Source organism: Leptinotarsa decemlineata, unplaced genomic scaffold, assembly GCF_025532065.1.
Source record: "Leptinotarsa decemlineata unplaced genomic scaffold, Ldec_3_MD MMD2_tig00026282_RagTag_RagTag, whole genome shotgun sequence".
NCBI lineage: Eukaryota > Metazoa > Arthropoda > Insecta > Coleoptera > Chrysomelidae > Leptinotarsa > Leptinotarsa decemlineata.
In genome coordinates, this window is record NW_027412668.1 from 19,486,330 (window position 1) to 19,511,360 (window position 25,031).

Consider the following 25,031-nt stretch of genomic DNA (forward strand, 5'->3'; position numbering starts at 1 on the left):
TCGGGCGCACTACCTTTTGCGCTAATTCACGCTACTTCAAACTTGGGAGTCATTTAATAAAATTTTTGACAAAGTACCTAGGCAGACTTCATAAATCCAGAGAAAGTCATCCACTGTGAAGAAGAAATTCAAATTTCTAAACACTCCGAAGTGATAGGTAGATTCAGTAGGAGCAACCTAGCAAAAACAAATTGTACGACTGAAGAATTATGGGAGTTTAGAAAGAACAGTATTTTCGACATCTTACAACAGGATTTTGAAGTCATGGTATTATCCTAAGATCGGTATATATCCTATATCTGTTTTCGTCGGCGGTCACAGCAAAACTACTTTTAATATAATAGATAAACCGAAATTATATCGCTCCATCCAGACTCCCCATTTTTCCTAAAGAACATACATTTATTTTTAAAAAGTGTTATTCTATCATATACTTCGCTTCATAAGAATCTATTTTCATTCCAAAACAACAAATTCACAATAATTGAGGCTTCCAATTCTCCACAATGCCTTGTAATCGAAACCGAAATAAAAACAATAGACCAGTTTTCAAATTCACCGACCAGTTCACCGATCAATTCATTTATTGGTCTAGTCGAAACATTAGCACAATTCATAAGAAATTTTCTGTTGAATTTAAGAACTCGCCTAGTTTATTTGAACTACTTAACATTCAACTGGAGGTAGAGTGGGGATAGGGAAATGGCAAATAGCGATTTGAAATTTGACAAATGGGCCCTGCAATGGCTTCCAAATCGCAAGAGTTAGATGTTTTGGAAAATTGGGAAGAAATCGAAGAGACTGATGTAATCATTATCATAGATCAATATTATGGAAATATAATATTCAAGTATTATAGTAACTGTTTACAATTTTATTTATTGCACATGTGTGGAAAGGTTATGTGAACTAGTTTTTTTTTTAGGTTTTGGATAAAAAGTTTGGAGGTCTTATAACATCAAGTAGATCCTTAGATAGTAAAAGGTAGTTTAATATACTTGTGAGTTCAATCATTCTTCTGGTTTTCATCCGTTTCAGTAGTAATGGAAATTTAGAAGAACCTTTAAAAATTATACTAACTGGTGAAGATGCCTTAAGAACCCAATATGTGCCTCCAGAACCAACTGTTAAAATACTTAAACGACCCTCTCAAGATTTACAGAATAACAGTGATTGTAAGGTGTATCAACCCAAAAAAACTTTGCAGCAACGTAAACAAGAATATGCGGAAGCTAGACTAAGGATATTGGGAGAAGCCAGCTCAGATAAACTAGATGAGACAGTCGAATCTACAAAGTAAGCAATATGTTTATCTCGTCCTAGATTTTATTTGCTACTTTATTTGTATTTTACTCCGTAACACTTTTTATTTTTGATATATAATGGCTATGATTGCTTGGTAAATATTTGGTTACACAGCTTATGTTGTGAAAAATATTATTGGGTTCACGATCACGAATCTGAAGTCAAAATGATGTCTATCAGATCTACTTTTGATAAATTTTCATCCATAGGTCTATGTGATGGAATCTGCCTATACTTGCTGGAAATCCGTCATGTATTCAATTAATATTTTATTGTGAGATTTTCACAAGGCAGTTTACAAACAAGTATGATAATGCTTGAGAAAGCTATTGTATAGCGAAAGACTTGCTGCTGTTGCTATTGAAAATATCATTTTTGAAAGTTTTGAAGCATACTTCTTTTTTTGATATTGCATCTAGGTGACCATGATCTAACTTAAACTAATCCAAAGATCTCAGGTGATATCAGAAAATTACAATTGCAAAGTTTTAGTGACCAGTATGACATATTGCAATAAGACAAATTAACAAAAATACATTTTCATGTCTGTTTTTCAAATGGCAATCATTTTTGAAAAACACAAAGAAAAGGATTTTTGTTGGAACTAATGATATTAGTTCAATTGTGACTAGATTAACAAAATTAACTAATAACTTCAGCAATGCACTTGATTTTTTTTTGCGGCATCAACTGCTAGGTTATTAGCCGCTGCACTTGAATTAATTGAAAGTTCAAAATGTTACTGTAGTATTTCTATTCATTCAATTGTTTCTCTCAACACATTTTGCAACTTTGGAGACGTTATTCTTATAAATACATCTGAAATTCTTTCTTTCAAGATTTCAAGAGTGGCTGGGGCAGACCTTTTCTTTAACATATCTCCAAATAAAGAAATCGAACAAGTAAGATCCGGTTAGTGGACTTTTTCACTGACATACAAAACTTTAACATTTTTTGTTAGAAATTCATTATTTCATTGCTTATTATTATAGAACGGCAAAAAAACAATCGACAAGAAATGTGATGCATTTCATAAAAGCTGGCCGAACTCAGGTCAAAAAATGTTGCTTAGCAATATTGCATAACCTTTCACCATATTACAGACGAACCATAAACAATGTAGACATACTGGGTGCTGCTTGTCTAAACATTAATTAAGAGCCACTCAACCTTTTGATGTCAACCATCTCTTCTGGTTTATGGAGTGCTTTCTTTCTGGTGGTATCACTCATACTTGGATCCATACTCTCTACGACCAGCCGTAGAAAGTCTTTTTTTGTGTAAACTATGAAGTATAGTGTAAATATTTCGAATACATAAAGTCTTGACGCCACTATCCCTTGCGATATTATTTAGTCTACTTTTGTGTTTCATCTGGTAGAGTCATATTTCTGACATTGTTTTTTGTAGGCATGGAGTATGTAGCCAAACCTCTCATTTGTTTTTTTTGCAGAATAATACAAAAATTAAGATTTGTTGAAGATGCAAATGTGATAAGATTGCCCAAGGGACCTGATGGTACAAATGGTTTTAATATTCGTAGGTAGTATATTTTAATGTGTAAATATTGATTGTACGATAATGATTTGCTGCCGCATATCATATTGGTTTGGACTTTATTAGAAAGTAGGTTCTCCTATGAGAGAGAGTAACTATCGAAATATGGATCTCTCACAATGTCACAAAAATACTGAATATCTAATGTTTCACAGAAATTCAAATGTATTTTTAATTTGAATTCTTTTCCACTTTTGTGTGATAACCATGGAACAACCATTGCCCAATTTCCTGAAACATTGGTTATTGTTTTTTGTTTGTTAACGATATGTTTTACTTGATAACTTCTTTTGTTATGTTGATTGTAACATTTTAAGATAGTTGGTCAAATGAATCAATTGGATGCTGATAGTTTCTAGGAACAGACCCAAACCAGTGAGATTTTCTTATAAAAAATTGACAATACCTTATCTGAAAATTTCATAGGTCTCTCATGCATTAGAACTACTTTCAGATACATATCTTAACTACTTCTTCACTACAAGTTGAATAAAAGCTGATGAATTTGTGAGCCAGGCAATTATTTTCTAGTTATAAAAATTTATTTTGTACAATTAATGTTTATTCTCATTATGCCAATTATAACCATTCCATTCTTTGGAAAAGATTGGAATGGAAAAGAATCAACCGGAAGGTTGACAGTTTTCAAAGGAGATATAGATATTTAACAGCTTTTGACTAATCAGAGGTCATCAAAATTATATTTATGAGTTATTTCAATTTGACCTCTAGACCTCGTGAAAAACGGATTCTGTTGTATCTGATCAAAAATATATCTTCTCAGGTGTCAACCTATGTCTTCTTATATCTGAGACATTATGAGTTCTTTGCAAAATTTCTTGGAATGTAAGATACGATAATATTGAATTGTGAAAAGTCATTGAACATCAAAAGTTACTAGTCCGTTTTTATTGAGGAAGAAATGAGCTGACGCTCATTTTTAATTCACCTGGAGTATTATGTTTCTCATTCAAAAATATGTTTCTGTTTTTGCATTATATTAATCCTAATTTGATTCCATAAATTTATTTTTGTTTAACAACTCCAACATAGTGTGTCTTCTGATTCATGGTTAACAACTAGGATCTAAAAATGTGTATATGATCGGCTGGGCTGGCATAGATAAAATTAATTTGAACATTAATTTATTCTCATGGAGATATATATGTATATATATATATATATATATATATATATATATATATATATATATATATATATATACTTAGTTTTCAATTGTCAGAATTCATGCTAAGTGAAATAATTCCTGAAAAATCTATTTAGTTTACACCCAGGATTGATGTATGTTGAACTGATGAAATTTTCAGGTGTGGCCAAAAAAATTATTTATTATTTTGATACAAATATGTAAGATTATGATTATTGTAAATGGTGTTTTATGTTATATTGATTACACATATTTTTAATAGAATGTATTATAAATATAAAATTATGAAGTTTAGTAAAAACATTCATTTTATTATTAAAAGAGTTCAGTGACAAGATCAAAAGATTTATACAATGATTTCAGTTGAACTCACACTAAAAATGAAATGTTCCAAAAAACAATTAAAATTTGTAATGAATAACATGTATGAAGCTCAAAAATTGAAATGCTCATTCATTCAAAAGTAAGAGAACTAATTAGTGAACAGCAAAAATTTTGAAAGTAGTGCCATGTATTCAAATGAAATAATTTGCTGAGATGTAAATCCATTCAAATTAACACATTCCTAATCACTGGGGAAAAGTGAAGTAATGAGATTACCATTTCCCAGTGCTAGTGATAATTTACCTGAGTCATGTAATGGAGATAACTAGTTTATTACTCAGAATTTCTTTCAATAAATGTATTTTCTATAAATGAAACTAAATAATTTTGTATGTTGATTGCTTTCAAATTTGTTTAGTAGTGATTTCTACAGAAATAACTTTCATATCTACTTCCTTATTGAGTAAGTGGAGTAGGACCAAAAATTTTTTAAACATTCCTGATATAGCTTTTAGTTTCAATGCTGAAGATCCAAAAATATCACCATTGAAATCATTCAACATTTTAAATTCTAATAGGAATATGTTGACCATAATTGGTATTGTGAAAACCAGAATAAAAGAGATTTTGATTTCTTACCTAGTCGTAACATTAAAGTTCGACAAGCTGTAAGCAAACAAAAACTTAGAAAAGACGATGACATCTCACATCATTTTCACTTAGACTAGTTCTTTAAGGACAGTTGTGTCCAGCAATCCATTTATGTACCACTGTAGGTAATAACAGAGATACTTGAGTACCCGAATTTTGTTTACCTGTGACAATGTAGATACGTTAATTTGAAAACCGGTGAGTAAACTAGATTGATTTGATCACCATCATTGATTTTGCACCCGCAATGTTTATACTTATGAATTTCCAATGATTCCAAAAAATTGAGTTTGCAACCCTTCCTTGCATAGTGCAAAATTTCCGCATCATTTAGATTTGGGAATTTGTGGTTGCATCCCAAGGAATGGTTTGAAACCGTCGAATCATTTTTACCTAGTCTGAAGAAACTTTCATGTTCAGCATACTGTTTTGCGAAATTTCGACCACATTGTCCCACATTTCTCCAACTTGTTCACTTTGGCATTGAAAAGGAAATCAGATAACCTGGCATGTGGTCTGAATGCCACTTCCACATTGTTTTTTCTAAAGAAACCCACAATTATCTCTGTTCTTTTACCGAAATCAAATTACCCATTTCTTGATTTCTGATCTGGAGGTATGTTAATCTGTAAGTGAATTTACGGCTTTGTTTTCTGACTACCTTTTGTATTGTGTCTGCGTTGAAACCATTATTATGGCCTATCTGAGTAATTATTTTAATTTCCCTAGCTAGATTGTTAGCAGACAAAGATAGTGAGAATGCTCTGTGCAACATTGCATTGTAGGTTGCTAATTTATGACTGTCTGGATGGAAAGAATCACTTGGGGTGATAATTTCAGTATAGCTAGGTTTTCTGATTATATTGAACTCGAATTTATTATGATTGTGTGTAAGGGTCAGGTCGAATGCCATCGTTATCCTTGAACGAGAAACGTATATCCAGAAAATTGTATCGGTCATTCAAAATGAAAACCTTAATGTCATCAAGAAAGACCTTCCTATAGATATAGGTATAGAAGGTGTGCCTCTTCCTGACGGGTGTTTGATGAAGAAACTATTAATCTTTCACGGACGTCGTGGGGTCTTCACTCCACTGAGTGACGGGGCCTCCTGAAGCGGACGGGTCGTCTGTAGCGTAATCTACAGCTTCCCCAACCAATATGTTTTCATGAGTTTCTGTATCTGGTTCCTTGACTAAATGAACTGCCGAATGGGAGGCAGCTTCAAATCCTGAAGTCTGATGCATACATGATGACAGGCTTATACATCGTGTTGAACAATAACACCTTGTTCTCAAGGTTGAGATTGATTTCCTATCAATAAGGGGATAGAGTTTAGCTATCCTCATTTGTGCCTAATTTTTGATGCTCTCAATGTGGTAAGACCACCATGTACCATTAGACCCAAGTACTCGACTCGTGGCTGCCATTCGATCTCCCTTATCCTCCTGATCGGAAAAACGTTGTCTCCCCAGACCAGCTCAAAGGGCAAGAGAGCGAGGCTCCAGCCTGAAAGAACTCAAGATGGCTGTCGGTCTCTCCAGATGTATCGCCTGAGTTTAGTCTGGATTCACTTGGATCTTTCAATCCAGATATAACAGCGTTCAAGCTCGTCCAATTCATGTTGCATGTAGACGATCCCAAACTCATGACCCATGGAAGAGGCAAGAAGAGCCCTTTCAACAGCATATAGGGAGGCTTTTATGTGGCCAGATCTAAGAAAGTTGCTCTCGTAGACAGTAGGGGAGACAGCACAACTTGCTGAGGCACTCCAGCCTGGATTACCCTGACGTTAAATGGGCTTCGTTCGACTCTCACTTGAAATGTTCCACCTTCCAAAAAGCACCTAATCCACCCCGTATTAGACCACAAAAGGCAAGTGGAAATCCACTAAAGGCCTTCAAAATTTGAGGAGGACTAAGTGCACGTTCTTGCCAATGTTAAGCTCCGAGATGAAGTTTTTGACCAGTCTCAGGGTCTAAAGTTCGATGGAGTGTGCCCTGTTGAAACCGAATTGTTTCTCAGGTAGTACATTTGGTCATTGACTTCTTCAGTTAGCCTTTGCAGAATAACACGTTCAGCCAGCTTAGCCGTTGAGAACAGCATGTTAATCGGACGGTGATTCTGGGGGAACAGCGGGTTCTGACCCTGCTTCGGGATCATGACGACCAGGGCATGCTTTCACCTGCGGGGGAAGTACCCGAGGGTGATAGAACTGTATTTGAGGTTCGATATGGAAGGAATAAGATTTTCAAGTAGCCGCTTCAACAACCTATTGGTGATTGAGTTGACTTCCAGTGCCTTATTCTTATCCCCTGAATTCTTCCTCTGAAGCCGGACGGATATCATCGTCCGGGCTAACGTAAAGTTGGAACTGACGCCTCTTTGTATGTATCAGATTCCTCGCTCTTCCTGAAGCGGTAAAGGAACTGTCTTCCTTGAGTCGAGCCTGGGGGTGATAGTCAGTAATGGGATGGATTCTGATGCGCATTCCGATTTCAGACATTCCAAATTACAAGAAGATAAAATAGAAAAGTACAGCATTTTTCAAAACAAAACGAAGCCTGTTCCCAGTTTGATTTGTTTCCTCTGTGGGTTGGTCAAATATGCCGACAGAAAAGAAACGACCATTTAAAATAAAAGAAGAAGAACTGTTTCGTAATGAGGTATGACGTTATGTCATCTAGTACGTAGGTCACAAATCACAGAGAGATAAATACTGATTTTGAAGAGGTCTACGTTATTGTTTTTGTTTTGAAAATATAAACTACATTTTAATCGATATTATTTGAAAAATGGAAAAGTTAAAGGAAGCCACCGAAGAATTTATCACAGTGGAAACATTTACAGAATCTGACGCGGTACATCCCAGGTTTATAAAAGAAGATTCTGAGTTCATAAAAAAATATGAGAAAGAAAACTACTATTTTTGTGCTCAGTGTAATTTATTCTTTGCTCCAAACTATGTTGGACTTTGGACGCATTTCACAGAAGAAATAACCGAGCATCAATCATGTGGATCATGTTTTTATTGCAAGGGAAAGGTGTATGAATATAGTCTGAATGACGAGTCGAGAGTGTACCACAATTGTAGAGATTCAACAAAAAACTCAGGAAATTCTTAGGTGAATATTTGTGCATAACAGAACATTTTGCAAATTCAACAATTTTTAAGAAATATATTTCCCCTTTCACAAATGGTAATAATCAGTTCAGTGACCATATAGAATGGTTCCTAGCTTGGATATTAAAGCATGCTAACTACTCAGCCCTACTCCAATCGTGGGACACATCACTGAAAAGTCATTGAGTTTGGACTAAAATCCTGTCTGTTGTGAGAGTCACCTAGAGGGATAAAAATAGCATTCCTATTTCCTATGCAGTATGAATATTTCGCAGAGGCTATAATATTGCAATTTTGGTCATTTTCATCTATCTTACAGGTACAGGAATTTGTATTTAGTCATGTAACAACTCAACTGCCACTGGCTTCTATCTGCCAGCTTACTAAATTTTGAGATAAACAATAAGTTTTTTCTAATAAAAAAATTCATAGCCTAAATTATTTTGGCACTACATGCATTGTGGTCTTATCACTAATTTACTCAAGTTATAGTATGTTTCAAGATAATTCATTTGGTTCACTATTTGTTCTGAAACAATTAGCGTAAACTACCTATTAGTCAGTCCTGCCCTAGTATTCAAGTGAGAATTTCTCATTATTTATTGTTGTACCTCAAATCTTCGCTTTGTTTGGACTTTGCAATAGATTCTTTGTGATGATGTATGCTTGGCTAAGCATATTTTTTTTGTGAAATAGGTTATGTTTTGGGGGGTGGACTTTGTAATAGAATCTTTGTGATAATATATGCTTGGAAAAGCATGTTTTTTTGTGAATTAGGTTATGTTTCGGGGGCTGACTACAAGAATTTTATGATTTTCATTCGATTTGGTTGAAATTGACTCGGTCCATTGTTCTTGTTTTACTAGATATTTATTATATAATTTTCATAGTTTTAACAGCAATTCTACCAGTAGTCAGTCACATTTAAACTTTGTGTGCAGAGGTAGCTGTGAATCCGATAGTCAGCCATGTATAATTTATGTCTCTTATTTATTTCGAGTATTTTCTTTACATTTAGATATTATCCTGTTCCAAAGACCGGTCCATCAATATCCATAAGATCACCTAATGAAAGCTGTGGTGGTGATCAGGAATGGAATGAAGATTAGAGAGCAAAGTGAAGTTTTTGCTGTTCCACAAGGAACTCTTCAAGACATACTCCATTCAAGGGTTCCTGATATTTCTTGTAAAATGGGTCCCAAAACAATCCTCTCCAAAGAAGAAGAAACTGCCATTGAAGACTGGTGCAGAGCCTTGGCAAAATGTGGACTTCCCTCAAAATCGGATTATCTCTTAAACACTGTTTATAATATCTGAAGATGAAAGAATAAATTCATTTTCAAACAACCGTCCTGGAAAAAAATGGAATCAGGCTTTCTTAAGAAGAAATCTGAAGTTAATTGAGAGAATACTGGAAAACATATCCAAGGGTTGAGCTGCTGAGACAGTAGAAGATGAAGATGAAGGAGCATTTGATATACTCATGCAGCCAGATGGTATATTCAATGGGGACAAAATCAGTTTCTGTATCTTTCTCAAAACAGAAAAATTCTTGCAACCAGAGGGTACAAAAATGTATATAAAATCCTGAAAGGGAAAGAAAAGGAGGCAAGTATGGTCATTTTGTTTATATATTGGCTTCTGGTAGATTTTTGCCTCCTATGTGCGACCACTAAAAGATGTTATAAATAGTGTGCCTGCTCAATGGTTACTCAGAAAATCAGAGGCAGGATGGATTATAGTTAATATGTTTCATGATTATATTGTGGAGTGTTCAAAACATTGGGTTGAAGATCAAAATATAACAAAACCTATACTTGTTTTCGTAGATGATCACATTGGGCCTCAGCGAATATTGTCATGAAAATGACATAATATTTATTCACTCCATCCCAATGCAACACATTTGATTCAGTCTGCTGACGCTAGTGTTAACAAGTATTTCAAGTCCGAGTGGAAAAATACCGAGCATGAATGGGGTTATTCAATCTGAAAATGTAAACTCTGTCCTAACAATGTCAACATTTTGTAAATTGTTGAGAATAATACTTGAAAAAGAAAATTTACCTGTTTTTTCTGAAAATATGGGTTGTATCTATTAAAACTGGATGCATTGGATTATGCAAAATGTGTTCAAAATAATATTGAAAACTTTAAAAATAAGACCACACATCAATCAAATGCCCCAGCTACAAAAATCAAGAAACCCCCTTCAAATACTGCTACCAAAGATTTAAAAAATTCTTGAATTGATCCAAAAATTATCATTGATGTTTATAAATACAGACTGAAAAAAGGAATGAAACTGTAATGAGAAAAATGAGGTTAGAAGGCAAAGAAAAGCAGCTGAAGTGCAAAAAAGAAAAGCAGAAAAGGCTATGTATACTGTAAATAACAAAAAAAGAAACAAAGAAAAGTAAAACAGTGGGGTGCTTGAAAAAAAACATTGAAGAATGTGATGAGGAAATTGTTAGGGATACGGAAATTAATGATTTAAAAAATATTGATTTGAAATTGATATTTGTAAGTGCAGCTAGAAGAAAGCAGTTGAGAATAAGGTGGGCAGAAACTGATTACTGGTTTGAAGCGGCTGAGTACTGGTAAAAATGTTATCTTTTGAATAATGTTAGTTTTCAATATGCCTAGAAAATTTCATGAAAATTTTCAATAAATTATTACCAATTTATTGTTATTTCCTTTTTTCCACTGTAATACTTGAACTACAGCATATCGAAATGTGTTTAATGTTAGAAGGCTGACTACTAGGTGTTTCATCCTATAAGAAAATAAGAAGTTCTGAACCTTTGCTTGAATATTCTTCCAAGAGAAATTAGGTACTCATCTTATGAAAACTCTCATGACATTGCAATAAAGTCTGCCTCAAGAAAAGCAGGTATAACAGTTCAGTAAAGCTATTTTGTGAAATTCTCAGAATAAATTTTGTATCAGGAAATATGTTGGTTTTCATAATGTAGAAGCCAATTTCGTAATGTGATAATTTATTATCACATTAAACACATGAACTTTTGGAAAATTTATCAAAAGATACATTTTGGGGAAGAGTAACAATAATCCTATTTCTCTAATTTGGTTGTTAACAGTATTTTACAAAAATAAAGTAATTCCACTCTGTTAAAGTATGTTTCAAGATATTTTATCGTGACTTGACACCTTTAGTGAAAGCCTTCAGTTGATTAAGCTCTGAATTTCTCTTTGAGGGATATTTATAATGTGTTCAATATCATTGAAGTAGATAAAATGCTGACCTTCGCGATTAAATACTTATACAACTGCCGGACTGAGTCATGACTGGTAAAAAGCCCCTCCCTCAAGATGTTCAGTAGATGTGTAGAAATCTGTTATCAGTCTGTTAGAGTTAGATTATTGGAGCTGTGAACGTAAACTTCTTTGATTGACGACTTGTTTATTTTGTGGAAATTCATTTTCAAAATAGTGTAATGACCATTTTCAAAATGGTGTAATGACCGAAACTAAAGAATATAGAAATATCGTGGAAAGTAGACAAAAGTGTGTTTCTATTCCTTTTTTCCCTAATACTTTCTTTGTCATACACCGACCCAAACTTTACGCAGATACGATTTATCCCACCGGTCATGACTCTGTCCGGTAGCTGTAATTCTTTCTAATAAACGAATTATTTTGAAACGATGTAGAACCTGATGTATCCTGAGAGACCTACCTTAGATAAAAAATTTTCTTTTTTCAAGTGGAATTATTCAATATTTGATGGTGGTTTGTGATTTAGATAGATTGAAGTAAAATAATAAATTGATGGATGTAGCCGTAACTATGTGGTAGGAGATCATCATGAAAAATGAGACATAAAACTTCTTATGTTTTATACCACTTGTATTTGTGACTAATGTTACTGCAGTTTCGTCCTACCAGAACATTTTCAAAATAACACAATATTGTATTAGTCCTACCACGACATTTTCAGATTAATACAATATACAATACTAATATAATTTTTCAGACTAATACGATATACAATACTAATACAATATTGTATTAGTCCTACCAGAACATTTTCAAATCAACACAATATTGTAATAGTCCTGCCAGGACATTTTCTGACATACAATACTAATACAATATTGTATTATGACATTTTCAGACTAATACAATATTGTATTTTAAACATAGGATGAAACTGCAGTTACAAGTGGTATAAAAACATAGGAAGTTTTTTTATCGACCTTTTTTGGGTATTTATACCTTCCACAATCTGAAAAATATAAAAATACCCAAAAAAGTCGATAAAAAACTGATTTTCCTCCACAAAAAATGACTTCCGTTGAATATAGAAAGTTTCATTTTTCATAAATAAATGATGTGTGTGGACATTCCCCAGTAACTTTTGAACGGGACAAGATATCAAAGTCGGACAAAAATTTCGTAAACAAGTATTATTTTCATCAATTGTTTTTTTTTATAAGAAAGGGTCGCGTCACTCGTCGTTGAGCGGGAGTTATCATTAATTTTTTTATGGAAAGAGGTTGTATTGTGATACCTCTCTCGATATGTATTTCAATTCTCTATCCAACACTTTTTTATTTTTAGAAATCGGATTAGTCGTTCCCAAATAATTAGCCCAGTTTTGTGTTCATTTTAAGGATCTGAAAACAAACGATAAATAACATTCCAGTTCGTTCCAATAAATGTTCAAAATGACGGTTCACTTCTCAACAATTACGAGGTTTATTTACAAATTCATTTCTTACATTATTGAATGTTTCTAGGGTAATTTCGTTTGGAACACGTCTTAGAATAGACTGCGGTTGTATACCTCAGATTTTATCAATCCTCACAAAAAAAAATCTAACAGTGTCGTATCAGGTAATGTAGTAGGTCATTCTAAGGGACTAATTTTGTCTATCCACCGGTTTTGATTATTATCATCTAGCCACTTTGACATCAGCCCTTTATAATTAAGATGTACTCTTTCTGAAACGTTACATCACATGAAAACTCTTTAAGGTTTGTCAATTGTTCAAACTAGACAGGCACACGTGGTCCCTTAAAAGAATACACTTGAAGACCTGATATGACACCTCTATATGTTTTTGAGGGGATACGTGCTACCTGAAATGTACGATACAAAACCGCAGTTCATTTCAAAATTTTTGGATGGGAAAAGAGTTGCTGGCAACGACATTACCTCAGAAACATTTGAAAATGTAGGAAATAAATTTGTAAACAAACATCATTATTGCCACGGAGTGAATGGTGAACATTTTGAACATTAATTGGAATGAGTTTGGATAATATTTTTTCTTGAAATTATATTTATCGTTCTTTTGCAGTTGTTACTAACGAACAAAAAACCGCTGGTTACTCGGGATCGAGAAATTACGTAAATACAAATTTAAAAAATAAAATAAGTTTTAATGCTTATCAAACAAGGTACCTATAACAAGACTCATAATTCCATTCGGTAGCGACCTCTTGGCGACAAGTGATGCAACACTATTGTCTTTATTAGTAAAGAGTACTAAAAATGATAACCTTTTTACGTAAATTTTATCCTGTCCTGTTCAAAAATTAATAGGAAAGGTGGACTATTTACGTCCTCACCGTATATTAGCAATGAGAGTATTGTTTATCTAATTAACTATTAATTTATTTTTCAAATTTCAGGTATTCCAGCAGCTTGATATTTATGAGTCCATTTCTTGTGAAAAGTTTTTGATACTTACAAGTTCCTTGAAGTTGAAATTTGTTTGATTTTTTCAACAATATCAACTTTTTTGTGGTTATGAATTTTAAATATATTTTTATCTAATGTTATTTCTGTTTGATTTCAATTAAAGAACTATTTCCAGAAAGCTATCATATTTTCATCTTTAATATTTTACATGTTCTATTCGAAACTCCTTTATGAAAAAACTAACTTGTGTAGGGATTAAGGTGGTGATTCAATGCAAGACAATACTTTTTGTCTCAAGTCTTGAAATCCTAAATTTGGCATGTATGTTATATGTAGTGAGATATAACATGTATATAGAAGAAAGATAGAGTAATCACGGAAATCATTTATGTTTTTATGAAAACAAAAAAATTAAGAAAAATTCGAAACTTTTTTACAATGTGAATTTACGCAAATGAGTCATGACAAATAGTTCAATATTAAAGTAAAAGCAAATCTGTTGTCAGAGAAATTTGAGTACAAAGACACTGTTATGCAAATGTGTCAATTTATATTCCATTCTACCTTTGTATACATACTATATCCATCCTCTATATACAAAGATTCTACCTTTGTAAATATACCATTGTATCATTGTCTAAGGATTTAATTGTATACCATCATATACTATATATAAAGATTCTACAACTATTTTAGTTCAGCTTTTAACTAAAAGTTTTCGGAATCACTTCATCATATGTTTCATGTAAACTTTCCGTTTCAGACGAACAATAGCCTGAAACCTATCAATTAGGGTAACAATAACTAAGTAGCCAAACATATGAAACAATTCCACCAACAAGTGATTTCATCCGACACCGTTTTAAGTTTAATTTTATCTCATTTGTTTAACGGATATCCTAAGGAAGTTCAGATGGAGGATGCCCATAAGATATATTTTGAACATATATTAGATATCCAGTGAATGAAATTCTAATAAGTCGAAATATTTATTATTTTATATGTAGGTATGTATCTCTCCTCGAGTTTTCAGACTTATTGTCCAAGACTCGTGAGATATTTCTTCCTTGTCTTTGGGGCTTTGCTCATGTGATGGAGCTGTTACTAGTGAACAAATCTTTCTCCCAGATGAAGGTTTCATACCAAAGAATACTAAGTGTGTGTTTGATGTTTCATACACACAGTCGAGCCTCGTTGAAGTCATTCGAGTCCCAGATCAAGGCACATTATTATTTGGGTCGGATCTTTCCTGCACTATTGAGATGTAATACCTCGAAAACGGTCTTTAGGTGATCTACTCCATTGATTTCAGTGTAATTCTTCTGTTGGATGAACGAGAAGCATCTGCAGGACCATCCTCTGTGAGATATCTTGCATAAATGTATATCGCATATAATTCAATTTTGATTTCTAATGATATATTATATTATTCTCAACTGGATGTTGTACTAGTATCGATCGAGGTACCTATTTTATTTATGATTTATGACTATTCCATCTCAGTTGAGGATAAAAGAATGCTCCAATACATCATATCATCATAATGAAATGTTAGACATTTGGTAACTAAGCTATAAGTGAGTTCAATCTATAAAATATTCAAGTTGATAGGCATTACTTATAGAATAGAATCAAAAAGATGTTCAAAATGAAACATAAACCTCGGTCTTTTTATAAACGAATTTTCTATACGTTCCAGCATTTCTCCTGGGATTTTCCTGAAAGCTCTGGTGAATTTTGTTTCATTTCTTCTATAGATAGATGTAAGAGAATTTTGCTAGACAATTTTAGTTCAACCTCATAAAAATCCATTTTGGTTATACTGTTACGTTTTTCTCCGTGGGTTGACCAATAATTGACTACACTGAATAATCAAACTTAACTTTATTTCACTTCAAAAACAACAAACAATTCAACTATAACTTCAACTATTATTTGCATGTCTATCGCCTTACTAATCACTTCGCGTACCGCACTGCAACGTCCACTTGATTGTGTCGGTATGCACGCGACTAGCGTTTAAATATCGTAATCGAATGCCGTAGAAATTTCGTCGAAGTTCCGTCAAAAGTAGGTAGCATTATTCTCGCTGCTTCTAGAATGGTAGGGAACATCGTACATTCCCGCGTACATAAACCATTGGTTTATGGCTACCAGTGGCGGCCGGCGTTATTTTCTTTCGGGCATGATTTACAACTACTAATACTTATCATCAGGTGATCTGGATTGCCGGGCCACTGGGTTATCCCCACCCATCCATTTTTGATAAAAATGATTATTGAGGTATTCTCGTACCTCGGTTTTGAAAAGAGGTGGTACACGTCATTTTTCGAAACTCCTCCCCAAACATTTAGTTACCAACGCTGTTGATGGTTCATACATCGGCAAAATTTCACATGTTTCTCAAAATCTCTCAACTTTTTCTACAATTGCCTGTGGGACCTGTGTGATAAGGGTGAAATATGCTTGCTCTTATGATTCGAGACATGCTGGTTTGGGATAATGCTATAATTTTCTGCCCGGAGCATGGGTTTCGAATAGTTACGTGTGGATTTTCAAATAGGTGAAGAGCAATTTGAAATGCATCTTCTTCATTCGTCACTGGACATGCACATTATTCAAACTTCTCGTGACATTTCCAGTTCTTTCAAATAGTTTTTCAAACATATAATGCCACACCATTTGTTTTATTTTCGAAAACCTCTGTATATTCCATATGTAAGAAGGCACCCTTTATAGTAAAAGTGTAGGTGCCTGAATGCACTCATTGATTTAAATTGTGACAATACTTTCTCAAAGTGAAAGTTTAATGTATGAAGCAGCCACAAAAAATGGCATTATTGTCAAATTTCGATATTTATTTTTGAAGCCATTCATGGATAACAGGATTTCGAAATGAAAAAGAAATTGTTTCCGTAATTATTAGATGTCTTTGAAACTTGTGAAATCTACCATTAGATGGAATGAAAAAAAATGGTCGGTATTCAATTAAAAAAAAAAGATGAGTAAGTAAACGTGAGAATACAATTTTTTCTGGTTACAACAAATATTAAAACTGATATGATTGAGAAAATAATACTTTTTTTGTTCGTAATGTTGGAGTATTTCACCAAAATGTAAAAATACAGGGTGTCCCATTTGTAATATTTGAATTATTACTGTTTGAAAATGGATGAAACTTGAATGGTTTTATTGAGCACCTTTTATATTGTTTCCACAACTTGTGATACTAGGAATTATCACAGTAACTAACACTAACTATTTATTTATTTATTAATTTTTTACGGAATGTCCATTACAGCATTGTACAAGTTAATATAAAATTTGCGGTCCTGAATATGTATACCTACAAAACATAATTTCACTACAGAGAAAAGCTATATACATTTATTTTAAATTGTGGTCTTATAAAATATAAAAATAAAAAGAATAAAAATAAAATATATATATATATATATATATATATATATATATATATATATATATATATATATATATATAGATAAATACATAAATACACACATACATATAAAATATTCATTCACTGCACATTAATATACTCTTAAGAGAATAAGGAGATCACTCATTCAAACAACATCATAAGGCTAGGTGTATATCTTTATCTTTTATATTTTTTAATTCTCGTCTGAAAGTAGAATAGGGTATGCCGAAGTAGTTCAAATCTACTTTATTTGCATTCTTTACCATTGTTGATAAATGGCCGTGGAATCCATAGTTACGGTAATGGTGTTTATTATGAAAGGTCATTTGACCTAGTACCAGAGGTATTAATTTTAAAATCAATGTGAGACAAGAGATCTGGTGAATAAACTTCACCAGCAAGCAACTTGAACAAAAAGCATAAGCCAATTTCTATTCTTCTGTTCACCAGAGGAGTTATGTTCAAAGATGAACATGCTGGATAATCATAGTCATAATTGTCTACATGGATTCCTAATTTGTATGCAGAAGATCTTAAAATTTTGTGTTGAACCGTTTCCAGCATATTGATATAAGTTTGATAGTGAAGGTTGCATACCACCGACGCATATTCCAAAATTAAACGGACAAATGTACAGTAGAGAACTTTGAAGGCATTGGCTGAAAGGTCTCTGGATATTCTCTTGATGTAACCTAGCATCTTTCGTGCTTTCAGGGAGATCATTACCTATAATGTGTTGAGAAAACGATAGTTTTTCATCCAATAAAACCCCCAAGTCTTTTATTTGAGATACCCGTTCTAGGTCTAATGAATTGATAGAGTATGAAAAGTCTATGAAAGTTTGATTTCTATTGTAATTTATAAAGAAGCATTTATTGAGGTTCAGATCCATTCCATTGGAATTGCACCAATGTACAAGGTTATTGATATCACTCTGAAGTTGATGACAATTAATTTCATTTTCAATAACTTTAAATATTTTTAAATCGACAGCAAATAGTAGAATTTGAGAATACTCAATACTTAGGGCAATGTCATTGACAAATAGGTTGAAAAGTAGGGGGTCACAGTGACTTCCTTGGGGAATCCCAGAATGAACTTCAATACTATCTGAAGTGTAATTGCCAATTTTAACCCATTGATACCTACCCGTTAAGAAGCTATGGAGCCACTTCAGTAGATTGCCAGTGATGCCATATGCCTTCAGTTTAGAAATTAATAGTTCATGATTTACTCGAGAAGTCAGTGTATATAGATTGAACCTGACACCCCCTCTCGAAAGCATTTAAGATTGTATTTTGAAAAGTGAACTAGTCCTAAATAATTTTTTTTCAGTTCCAATAAACGTGTAAAGAGAGAGTGATTTTCAAAGATGTATCTACCTAAAAAATATGTAATCGAATGATTCACTTGGACACTGAATGTTTTATTTTAAAAAAAAGTTTGTTTGGCTATGCCAACCGATAAGGAACTATTGTAGTGGTACGCAATGAGAAGGAGCCCCATCTGTTTTAAAAACTATCCCATTTCGCAATGTAGGATCTAACTGGATGGCTTTGTTAATGCTTGGCATAAGTTGATTATTCCTATCAGTGACGGCTCGTGCATTGGATAACAGGGGAGGCTAAAGTCATGAAGACTATATATACACACAGAAAAGCCCGCCGGAGGCGCGAACATTTTTTGGGGTACCGCACCTATTTAAAGCAAAATACGTAATATTTGCATAAATGCAAACAAAAATTGTGTATTGCCAAAAATTATACGTATAAAACTGACCATTAAAAAAACAAAAACAAGCAAAAAGGGTTGTATTTCAGTTATTTAATATAAATGAACTCTTCTCAGTCAATGAATAATACTTTTCTCTTCTAATATAACAGTTTTGTTAAAAATTACTACAATTTTTTTATAGGAACAAGTACTTAATTATGCTTATAAAAACAGGTCTAAAAGTAAATTTTATTGTCCAACAAGAACCAACGGGGAGGTGAGAGTTGTGTCTTGCCAGGAAAAGAAAGGAAGGATGGGGTAGGAAGGAAGGTTAAATCTGGTTTGTTTAAGTGAATTCACAAGGCACCCGCAAACTACTTTTAATCGGCGGTCATTCAAGTTCAATATAGTCTGTGAGGGTCCCGCATTTTGGAAGGTGAATTGAAAAGTGTATTTTGTAATTTTGGATAGGAAGGAAAAAAATAAAAAAAGAAACTAAAAGTTAACATAATATTCGTTCTTAACCAAGACGAACAAAAACTCAAAAAAAAACAAATTACAAAACAAAACATAAAAATATTTTTTTTTGTTTGAGTTACAAACTGTAATAAATAAAACATAACTCTAATATTTTATATACATTATATAGTATATATATATATATATATATATATATATATATATATATATATATATATATATATATATATATATATACATTATATAATATATATATATATATATATATATATATATATATATATATATATATATACATCCCGCTATTCTTTTTGCGTCCATACATTGTATATTTACATATGATCCAGCGTCCTCCACCTTTCTACGTCCGTATACGGACGCCGAAAGGTTTTTCTGTTATGGTGTCGTCATAATATCAATAAAGCGAGTGCACGAAAAAGTATTCAGTAATAGTTAATCTGGTGATTCATATTTTCGCGCCATAAATTGTCGGAAACCCCGAGTTTGGTCTGAATGATGGTTACGTCAGGACGCAAAAAAGGTTGTTGAATGTACAGCCAGTTCCCGAAAGTGGTTCATGTCTTTCTTCGCTAGGGGGTGTTCGCGTCGACACAAGTATATCTTGTTGTATATTTTTGCGACATGTCGCAGACGATTGAAACTCCGCAAATCTGACAACATTGTATATTCCGTGTATTCTATGGGAATGTCCAAAATTCATGAGAATTGGGTAGTTGTTCGTTCCGTGACAAATGATATGTGTTGTGTTGTGTTGTTCAATATGGAAAATTTGAGAGCAATGAATTCCAGTGCACGGTCCAGCAGAATACTCCAAATGTGCCTTAATTCTGGAACTGAGTCTATAAAATTACCAGAGAAAAATAATATTCTTTCTGAAGGTAAGAAATGAGTGTTAGATAATAGTAATGAGTTTGGTGTTTCCTTACAATTTGTGTACTTTTCATATTACAGTGCATATTATGAGTGCAATAGGTGAATGACGATAAATTGTTTCGAATATTACCTCGGAATGAAAAAACATTTTTAATGTCAATTTTTTTCTACAAGAGGTCACAGCGCGAGTTCTCGGCAAGAACGATGTCATGGGCTTTTGCACTGCTACCTCTGTAATCTGTTAGTAACGATTTTCAAAATAATTGCATTTCTTCAAACAGTTTTGTTCGACTAAAATTTCAAGAGATATTTTTTTCCTCAAATAATCGATTTTGTTAGTGATCAAGGTACAAGCACTTGCATGCTGCAGCCTTTAAGATTAGAATTTTACGATATTTAGAGTGACCTAATTTGATGAGTTTTTCCACTACTTGACTCAAGAATACACTGTGTCCGAGATAAGAATAAACAGCATGGGGATATCGGAAACGGTAAGTGATATGGGGTCGATTGAATTAGAGAAAAGTAGCGCATTTATGTGCCTAATAATATGTCATTTGGGAAATTTTAATATTTCGAGTGATTTCGGAGATATCCGAGAAAAACCAAAATTTGTGAATTTCGTTTTTTTTTTTCAAATTCAAAACAAATAGCACTTTGCCATGAACAGTTTTTAGGCAGAACGTAAGCAGAATTTTTCTGTGACGTTTCGTCTTGTAGAAAACATCATCAACTAAACCAAAGTATAGCCTGCATTGTACTCCATCGTGGATACAGCAATGTATTACATAATATGATTTCATGACCATTTCTCACGCCAAATGAGGAGTGATTACTTAATCTGCTTTTCCTCAATTTTAGATAGTAGTTACGCGCTGGAAAAAATGTCATATTTTGATACTCGAAGTAAATTGATTAGTCTTATTCAAAATAAAATTTAACTTACCACTTGCAGGAATTTTTGCGTTGCTAAATATAAAGATGAGTCGCAATTTCAAAAGTTTACTTTATGAAATGTAATTGTAATGTAATAATTAGGAGCTCTTATGTATTTCAAAAAAATAAACAGAAATTCATAACAAGGGTTCAAATAACCCGTCGTTATTTTCTGAGCACAAGTACGCTCGTCTCACAGACGAATTTAAAGCTTGAGTTTACATATTGGGGACAATATTGTTAAAGGCCGCAGTAACCAATCTTAGCAAATCTTCTTCATTTTGAAAATTATGAGAGAACATTTGATTTTTAGTATATCTCCGAAGAAAAAAGTCTAGTGGGGTTAGGTCGGGGGACATTGCAGGCCATTGTGTCACTATGAGTACAAATTCACTGTCCTGGGCAGTTCAAATAATCACAAGCAATTCTAGCGTTATGTGCTTAATCACCACCTTGTTGAAACCAGCAGCTGTGAGTAACCCCTAAAGGCAAATTATGTAAGCGTCTTCCAAATCCTTCACTAACAAATTCATGTTCCGCTCTTTTGTTGAATCGTTTTGGTAGATGAAAGGCCCAATTACATTCGTACCGAGATTCTCAACCCACATGGTAAAATCGAAACGCTTATTAAAAATGCCATTGTTGGTGAATTAGGTAGGTAGCGAGATGTAAAATTAGGAACGGCAATATGTCAACAATTCTACCAAACAACAGTATTATTATGACAATATAACATTGAGTGTCACTTTTCCCAGCGCATACTATTTAAAATTGAAGAAAAGCAGGTTAAGTAATCACTTTTCATTTTGCGCGAAAAATGGTCATGAAATCATATTGTGTGATATGTTGCTACATTCAAAATGAAAAATGGAGTCGTATACATGGTATACTTTAGGTTAGGCCCATATGAAAATATAAAGTTGATGATGTTTTCTACAAGACGAAACGTCGAAGAAAAATTCTGCTTATGTTATCGTGGAGTCCTCAAAAAGTGGTCTTGACAAAGTGCTATTTGTTTTACATTTCTTCCGAAAATAAATCTAGGAGAAAATAAAAACGAAATTCTCAAATTTTGGCTATTCTCGGATATCTCCGAAACTACTCAAAATATTGACACTTCCTGAATGGCATATTATTAGGCACATAAATGCGCCACTTTCCTTTAATTCAATCGACACCGTAATACTTACCGTTTCTAATATCCCCATGCTGTTCATTTTTATTTGTATAACTGGGTTAGTGATAGTACAGATCCCCTTTTTTTGATTTAGATGGAAAACCTGATTTTTCTCACTATATAGCAATTTTTAGTGTAGACGAAAATTTTCAATTTTATAGATATAATTGAAGAAGATCAAGAATTAGTTTTTCTACTAAGTACCATAATGATACGGAAATATCTGACTCAAAAGTTAATATATTTTCTCATTATCTCAGAAATGGATATTAATTCTTTCAGTTATGCTAATTTCCGTTATTTTGAAGAGATTCACAAGAAATATGCTTCAAATTTTCTTCACAACTGTTGTAGTATATATAAACAAAAATTAATACCACTCTCAAGAATTTTATTAATTACTATGTGAGTTAATTTTGTTCATATTTTTCATGTTGAAAATCGCCAACAAATTTCCAACACATTTTTTTGCTGATCTTTATTAGTTTCTAAGTCGAATGTAGCTAAACCATGCTTTCAATTTTCTCTTCAAACAAAATTAAAATTTTCGAACTGTTTCAATCTCATTTTGAAACATGAAAATTTTTCGAATATTATTTTTTTAAAAGTAGTTTGTCGCTTGTCTAGCTGTACTTTCCGTCAATACTATTTTTCATTAAATAAAATGAAAACTAAAAATAAGTTCAGATCTTTTTTTACTTAGTCCTGAGTAACTTCTCAAGATTTGTTATTTCAAATGTTTAAAAAAAAGTGTATTCCATTTTATTTGTTCGGCTTCAGGCGATTTTGATGTTAATATTAACATTTTCGAAGAAGATAATCGAATTTATATAAATTTTATTTTCTAATTTTTTCTAGGTTTTCCTGCATGTTCCAGTACTATACAAGATACACAAATTTTATCAATTCCATTGAAAATACATTCAGAAAATAACTCCGTAAAGAGTTGTTTGTTTTCATCTGACAGTGATGATGACCCAACTTATCTACCAGATTCTGATTACGACTGTGATGAAAATGAAACCATGGGATGTCGGACTGAAAATTATGCATTTCGAGTGAGTAAAATGAATAGTCCAAAATCTCTTTGTTTTATTCAAAATTCTGACAAACAATCCATTTCAACTCAAAATGTATATCAGACTGCAAAAATTGCCAAGTTGTTGATGCTAATGGAAAGAGGGGAAGCAGGAAACTACAAAGGAAAAACTTAGATGAAATAGATTTGAAGATGGATGATGACATTCTGGAATAAGAAGATGCAGAAAATTATGACATGAAAAATAATTTGGAAATTACTGAGGGCATAAATAATTCAGCCAATACTCTAGACGAAGACATTGAGGCATCGCAACAAAATATAAGAGAATCAATTCCCACAGTGAACAAAAATGCAAATAATTTCAAAAAGCGATTGCTAGTACCTTGGACAAATCAACAAAAAAAAGTTGTTACAAAATTCTTTCAGAATCACATCAATATGAAGAAACCTCCCAGACGACACGAATGTGAAAATCTGATAAGCAAATATCCTGAATTGCTGGAAAATAAGTCTTGGGCAAAAATCAAAGTATTCATCCAAAATGTATACAAAAAGAATATTTAATTTGGACTTTTACTTTTTTGTTTTGATGTTTTAGTCAATATTGATGTCAATGAATAAAGTTTCTTTTACTTTTTTGTTTTGATGTTTTAGTCAATATTGATGTAAATAAATAAAGTTTCTTTTTGATTTTTCAGTTTACTGATATAAAGTCTCCTGTCACACCATATCTCTTTTTTTATTCTCTTCATTTGATTGGCATTGCATCATGTTGTAATGATATCTCATTACATTCACCATGAATCTATCGATTCGTGGTGAATGTTGCTAGTTCGGACTTCCACTGTCTAATATGGTGTTAACAGGTTCGAAATCAATGCTGTTGGGAAACAAATTTATTGTAGCATGAAAATTAAAATAAATCAATTACAGGTTGTACAAAAGCTAAGATATCAATTACAATTAACAATAAAACGTGATAATAAAAACAAACAAAAAACAGAAAAAAAATCACAGTAAAAAATAAGAAAAATTTATAAATCTATGAAAATAAGCTAAAAATTGAAAGATTTCGAACCAACTTACTTCAAACCAAGTTACTTTGGGTGATGACGTCAACACCCGAAGACGATTGTGGATACTAACAATCGAAACGTCGTCAAATAACTTGGTTTGAAATCTTTTAATTTTTCCTTTTTAATTTTCAGATTATTGTGTCTATATATTTTTTTTGTCTTATTTTTTCACTGTGAATGGAATGGAAGTCCCAACTAGCAACATTCAAGAACTTTTTACGTCCATACTGTATACAATTAGTGTCCCAGAGGTACAAATCAAATCAGCACCACTTCTGTATGCATATACTGGTATTCTGGATATATACCCCTTCCACTCTATTCTCCTTGACTAGAAGTGGCAACACTGCAGGACGCAGAAATGATTACAGATTGAAAAATAAAATACTTGAGGACGCAAAAAAGGTTGATTAATATGTCGGAATTTGAAATATACAAGGAAGCCGAATCGGTTTCATTATGTACGGATTC

At 32.8% G+C, this 25,031-nt stretch overlaps 2 protein-coding genes and 1 long non-coding RNA gene across 8 annotated transcripts; all 3 read left to right on the top strand.

Moving 5' to 3' along the window:
- Positions 1-658: 658 nt before the first annotated feature.
- On the top strand, positions 659-5,151 carry LOC111513016 (SUZ RNA-binding domain-containing). 3 transcript variants are annotated; one of them, XM_074179987.1, is made up of 5 exons: positions 659-806; positions 926-984; positions 1,039-1,296; positions 2,145-2,217; positions 2,759-5,151. In XM_074179987.1, the coding sequence occupies exons 1-4, from the start codon at positions 732-734 to the stop codon at positions 2,209-2,211; spliced, it is 459 nt and encodes a 152-aa protein (XP_074036088.1). In that variant the 5' UTR covers positions 659-731; the 3' UTR covers positions 2,212-2,217; positions 2,759-5,151. The 3 variants fall into 3 exon arrangements, with proteins under 3 accessions (XP_074036088.1, XP_023024943.1, XP_023024944.1); XM_023169175.2 differs by lacking the exon at positions 2,145-2,217 and having other exon boundaries at positions 660-806; XM_023169176.2 differs by lacking the exon at positions 2,145-2,217 and having other exon boundaries at positions 661-806; positions 1,042-1,296.
- A 453-nt stretch (positions 5,152-5,604) lies between these two features.
- Positions 5,605-13,940, top strand: LOC141484716 (uncharacterized). 4 transcript variants are annotated; one of them, XR_012466756.1, is made up of 3 exons: positions 7,317-8,448; positions 9,148-10,729; positions 13,791-13,940. It is a non-coding gene; the product is annotated as an uncharacterized lncRNA (long non-coding RNA). The 4 variants fall into 4 exon arrangements; XR_012466757.1 differs by having other exon boundaries at positions 7,335-8,448; positions 9,148-9,737; XR_012466754.1 differs by having other exon boundaries at positions 5,605-8,448; positions 9,148-13,940.
- Positions 13,941-19,712: 5,772 nt separating this feature from the next.
- On the top strand, positions 19,713-24,174 carry LOC141484717 (uncharacterized). Its single transcript, XM_074179988.1, has 2 exons — positions 19,713-20,334; positions 23,301-24,174. The coding sequence occupies exons 1-2, from the start codon at positions 20,013-20,015 to the stop codon at positions 23,654-23,656; spliced, it is 678 nt and encodes a 225-aa protein (XP_074036089.1). The 5' UTR covers positions 19,713-20,012; the 3' UTR covers positions 23,657-24,174.
- Positions 24,175-25,031: the final 857 nt, after the last annotated feature.